At 36.4% G+C, this 5,641-nt stretch overlaps 1 protein-coding gene across 1 annotated transcript in view; it reads left to right on the plus strand.

Annotated features, from left to right (window-relative positions):
- The window catches only part of LOC107645541 (condensin complex subunit 1), a 7,777-nt gene continuing 2,282 nt past the window's right edge, over positions 147-5,641 (plus strand). The window contains exons 1-12 of the mRNA XM_021105402.1: positions 147-424; positions 759-1,084; positions 1,214-1,374; positions 1,534-2,716; positions 2,862-3,053; positions 3,542-4,198; positions 4,296-4,472; positions 4,694-4,761; positions 4,854-5,076; positions 5,157-5,256; positions 5,387-5,502; positions 5,604-5,641. Of these exons, the coding sequence (XP_020961061.1) occupies positions 289-424; positions 759-1,084; positions 1,214-1,374; positions 1,534-2,716; positions 2,862-3,053; positions 3,542-4,198; positions 4,296-4,472; positions 4,694-4,761; positions 4,854-5,076; positions 5,157-5,256; positions 5,387-5,502; positions 5,604-5,641 (3,377 nt within the window). The 5' untranslated portion in view covers positions 147-288. The remainder of the gene's footprint in view (positions 425-758; positions 1,085-1,213; positions 1,375-1,533; positions 2,717-2,861; positions 3,054-3,541; positions 4,199-4,295; positions 4,473-4,693; positions 4,762-4,853; positions 5,077-5,156; positions 5,257-5,386; positions 5,503-5,603) is intronic.

The raw sequence follows: 5,641 nt of genomic DNA on the forward strand, positions 1-5,641 counted from the left end.
ATAATCATTAAATAATACTTAAATTTTTTGTTACGAACATTTGAAATGTCTATGGATATATATTTTAGATTTAGTTTGATAAAAAATTATAAAGAGATGTCTCTGGTTTTTAAAAGAATTAGCACCTCATTTTGTGTTAAATAAACCTAGATGGCTAAAAATAATGGTACATCACGTTTCTAAGGTATTCCCGCTTTTGAACGCTTCACTTCCATTTTCAAATTTCAGAGTTTCAGAACAAAACTCAACACTTCATTTATACACGCTTCACTTCTTTCTTCTTCTTCAATGGCTCCTTACTTCGTGTTCCCTCGCTCTCTCTCAGAGCTCGAGCAAGAGCCCCAAGATTCCAACCGTCTCTACGCTCAGAACCCTCACCAAATCTCTTCTATTCGCTCCTCCCAACTTGAAGAGTTCGTCAAAGGTATCACCTTTCACACTCCCCATCACTATTTCCTTTTATTTTTGGTGTTATACTTGAATTCTCAACTTGATGAAGCTTTTCTTAGAGATTTGAAGCTACAAGTTTCATTCTTCCCCATTTTTTTCAATTAACTGTGTATAATTCAAGACCTCTCTTTATAATTTTTTGCTATGCTTGAATTGTTCAAATTGGCGAAGCTTTTACTAGAAAAATAGGTTTCATTGTTCGAATGTGCTTTTTTGCAAATATGCAATTTGGGGAAGAGATATCGCTGATTGATGAAGAATTATCAAAGATCCTGTTTATGTAATTTTGCGTGTGGGCTTGCGAACAGGTGTGTCCTTTGATCTCTCCGACAGGGAACTTTTCTGCGTGGAAGACCAGGATGTTTTTGATCGTGTCTACTCGCTGATTCGAGACTATGCTAGTCTTCCCCCATCTTGTAAATTCAATCTCGTGGAAACTCTACGCTCAAATTTCAGTGTGCTTCTCCCCAATGTTGATTCCCTCTCAAGGGCTTCTCAAGGCCACGAAGATGAAATTCCAGTGCTGGATCGCCTTGCTTCTCATCGTAATGCTTTCAAAATATATATGTTCTTCCTTTTCAGCATTGTTCTTGCTGAAGAGTCAAACAAAAGCAGTTCCGGGAACAGCTCCAAGGTTATTGCTTTGCTTTTTCTATACATCTTTTGGGTGAACTATGAGTGATGCATTGGTTTTTTTTATCTCTTTAATTTTTGTTTTTGAGCGAGTGTTGATTGAATTTGAAGCTTTTTTGAGTCAGTTCAGGTGGGAACAGGTGCCAAGAAGAAACATGCTGTGAATTCATGGGATTGGGAGGTACAAAGGGGTAGAATACTTGGTCTTATTGCTAACTCGTTGGAGATCAACCTTGAAATGATTTTTGGTTCGTCGGACCCTGATGAAAGTTTTCTTTCTTTTATTTCCAAGTAAGTCATCTTTCCTTTCTGGTTTGGTACTTTGGTAGTTGTGTACTATAGATGTACACCTATCCTCTTTTGTAGAGTGTTTAGGTTGAAAATATTTTTTGATCTTCTTGTAGACAATCTTTAGGCAGATATATCTCATTTGACATTTGTTTATCATAGGAATGTATTCTCTTTGTTTGAGAATGTGGCACTCTTAAAAGACTCCGATGTAAAAGATGCTCTCTGTTCCATGGTTGGATCTTGTTCCACGAAGTACCATTATGTGGAACAGTCGTGTGCATCCATCATGCATATGATTCACAAATTTGATTTTGTTGTCACGCACATTGCTGATGCAATTGCTGGTGCGGAGAAGAAGTATGGAGATGCAACCCTGGCCACCTCTCTTATCAGAGATATTGGAAGGACTAATCCGAAAGATTATGTAAAGGATACTGTTGGGGCAGAGAATGTTGGGCACTTTCTTGTAGAGCTTGCTGACCGACTTCCAAAATTGGTTTCCACTAACATTGGCATTCTTGTTCCTCACTTTGGTGGGGAGTCCTATAAGATCAGAAATGCCCTGGTTAGTGTGCTAGGGAAGCTAATAATGAAGGCATTCAAGAATGTTGAAGGTGATGTGAGCTCTAGATCCATTCATCTGCGTACTAAGCAGGCTATGTTGGAAATTTTGCTTGAACGTTGTAGAGATGTTTCAGCTTATACAAGAAGCCGAGTTCTTCAGGTGTGGTCAGAATTATGTGAAGAACATTCTATTTCAATTGGTCTGTGGAATGAAGTTGCAGAAGTTGCTGCTGGAAGATTGGAGGACAAGAGTGCAATTGTCAGAAAATATGCTTTAAATCTACTAATTAATATGCTGCAACACAACCCTTTTGGTCCACAGCTTCGAATATCTTCATTTGAAGCAACCTTAGAACAGTATAAGAAGAAGATAAAAGAGCTTGAACCAGACATGCCTACAGAAGATGTACCTGGTGATTTATCAGCTGAGGATGTTAAATGCAATGGTGATGGTGGATTGGACAATTTAAATTCTGAAGCTGTTGCAACGGAATATCAAGATAGTTTAACTGATACTTGCATGTCCCAGAAAGAAGCGACTCTGCAGGACAGTAATCTTCCAGATGTTGGGAGCTTGGAGCAGACGAGGGCCTTGGTTGCGTCGCTTGAGGCTGGACTAAGTTTCTCTAAATGCATAGGTGCTGTAATGCCAACATTAGTCCAACTGATGGCTTCTTCTTCTGCTACTGATGTTGAGAACACAATTCTCTTGTTGATGAGGTGCAAACAGTTTCAAATTGATGGATCAGAGGAATGCCTTCGAAAAATGTTGCCACTGGTTAGCCCATAATCTTTTGAACCTGAAAATATAGGAGTATGCAAGATCTGGACAATTATTTCTTCCATGTTTTTGGTCAATCTACTCATGTTCTATGTAATTTTTTATTTGCCCAACACTAATTTTCTCGTGATTTTTGTTGCAGGTATTTTCTCAAGACAAATCCATCTATGAAGCTGTGGAGAATGCTTTCCAAACAATATATATCAGGAAGAACCCTGTTGAAACTGCCAAGAACCTCTTTAATCTTGCTATTGATTCCAATATCGGAGATCTAGCAGCTCTTGAGTGTATAGTTGGGGCCCTGGTCTCTAAGGGTGATATATCTTTGAACACTGTATGTTCGTTATCATTGTTGGATATTTTGCTGTTTTACATTATTTGATTTGACTTCTGCTGTATGTTTTATACTCTAGAAATATGACTTGGCTCAGCCTTAAGGAAACAAGGTTAATGTTATAGGTTGACAAATTGTATGTTTTGAAATATCTTTCTGGGGTTTTGTGATGAGGTAACAAAATCTCTGGACTTGATTTGTTCAAATATAACTGATTAAAAATTATCATATTGCAGTTATTTCAACATTTATTTTTGGATAAAATGTTGTGATGTCAATATCTATATATACTATAAATTTTTTACTCTCTAAAGATTTTGTAAGCATTTCATAATTTTTAAACTTACATAGAAAGAAGGCTTTACGTTTTATTTGTTAATTTTTTTATCCATGTTATCAAATTTAGCTATGACTTGTGTTGAATTAACATATTTTTGTTTTGTTTTCATCAATAATTTGATTTTCTCATCATTTCTTTGCCAATTTAGATATCAGCTCTCTGGGATTTCTTTTGCTTCAATGTTGATGGAACCACTGCAGAGCAAAGTCGAGGCGCTCTATCTGTCCTTTGCATGGTTGCAAAGAAATCAGATGTTGTATTGAGCTCACATTTGGTGGACATAATTGATATTGGGTTTGGTCGTTGGGCTAAAGTTGATCCTTTGCTTGCTCGGACAGCATGTCTTGCTATCCAGAGATTGTCTGATGATGACAAGAAAAAGCTGTTGGTCTCTAATCATGCTCGGATATTTGGTATTCTAGAAAGTTTAATCACTGGTTATTGGCTTCCAAGTAACATTTGGTATGCTGCTGCTGACAAAGCAATAGCTGCTATATATTCAATCCATCCAACCCCAGAAACAATGGCAGCTAATTTTGTTAAAAAATCTGTTAGTTCTGTATTCAACGATGGTGGGAGTGATGTGCAGAGTGATACTGAGATTAGTAATACTGGCATACTCACCACAGTTCAAGTAGCAAAACTTGAAAGATGTTTATTTGTCATAAGCCATACAGCCATGAATCAACTAGTGTATATTGAATCTTGTGCCCGTAAAATCCAGAAGCAGAAGAGAATGAATGGGAGAAAGGACTCTGAGAATGAGACAATAGTCAATAATGGCACATTGACTGGTACTCAGAAGGTATAATTGATCTTTCTGAGAAATTTTATGCGAATCTTGACAGCTTTAACTATTTATCTTGTACATAGCATTTTCAGTCATGCTCTAATTGCTGCAGGATAATGATATAAATGCGGAACTAGGATTTACTGCCTCTGAGGATGCTGCTCTTGATGCCTTGTTCGAGAAAGCAGAGAAAGAAATAATATCAGGTGGCTCAAATGAAAAGAATTTGATTGGAGTGTGTGCAACATTTTTGTCAAAGCTTTGTAGAAATTTTGGGCTAATGCAGAAGGTGATTAGCCTGATATTCAGCTCTAAGTGTCTTGCATTTCGCATTCTATTTTATGAATGCGTAGATATGCATTCAGCTTTCCTTACTGAAATGTAGAGATGTGTGTTCTCTAGAGTTTTTATACATTATAAAGCAGAAAACTATTTTTCTTTTCTTCATAATTTTTTTTCTAATTTTTCCTGAATAATTGTCTAACAAATTTGCTTTTCCTATATATTCAGTATCCAGAATTACAGGCATCAGCTATGCTGGCATTGTGTAGAATGATGATTATAGATGCAGATTTCTGGTGAGATCTTTGTTAAATCATTCCTCATCTTTCCCCCCACTTAGATATCCCTTACAATGAATTGACTGTAGTATTATGTGTTTTATTTTCAGTAATGCAAATCTCCAACTCCTCTTCACAGTTGTGGAGAGCTCGCAGTCTGAAATTGTTCGCTCTAATTGTACTATTGCATTAGGAGATTTAGCAGTTCGGTTTCCAAATCTGTTAGAACCATGGACAGAGATGATGTATGCCCGCTTACGGGATCCTTCTGTATCTGTCAGGAAGAATGCTGTTCTGGTGCTTTCACATCTTATACTAAATGATATGATGAAGGTAGATGTTTGCATAACTGCAGTCTTTTAATCTTCCAATGGTTTACACATTGATGTTAAGGAAGCCCATTTTTTTTTCAGGTGAAAGGTTACATCAATGAAATGGCTGTGAGATTAGAAGATGATGATGAGAGGATTTCAAGCCTAGCAAAGCTATTTTTCAATGAACTGTCTAAGAAAGGTTTTTACCTTATTTAAAATTATCTTTTATTTGTTTAGTCTTCCTGTATTTGCATCAACGTTTGTATTTTTATGTGCAATATTTCTTAAATGGAAAAGTTTACAACTTTGTATTCCACTTGTGATAACAGGAAGCAATCCAGTATATAATTTACTTCCAGATATACTTAGCAAATTGTCCAATCAGAATCTGAGCAAGGATTCTTTTTGCAATATCATGCAATATTTGATAACTTCCATCAAGAAGGTACATCTCATCTAGTGTTGAAACTTCAATTTTTTTTTAAATATTTATTTTTTCCTGTGGTTTCAGCCTAACGTCTTTTCTTCTAAAATTCATCACTCCAGGATCGACAAATGGAAGCCCTTGTTGAAAAGCTATGTAA

Source organism: Arachis ipaensis, chromosome B06, assembly GCF_000816755.2.
Source record: "Arachis ipaensis cultivar K30076 chromosome B06, Araip1.1, whole genome shotgun sequence".
NCBI lineage: Eukaryota > Viridiplantae > Streptophyta > Magnoliopsida > Fabales > Fabaceae > Arachis > Arachis ipaensis.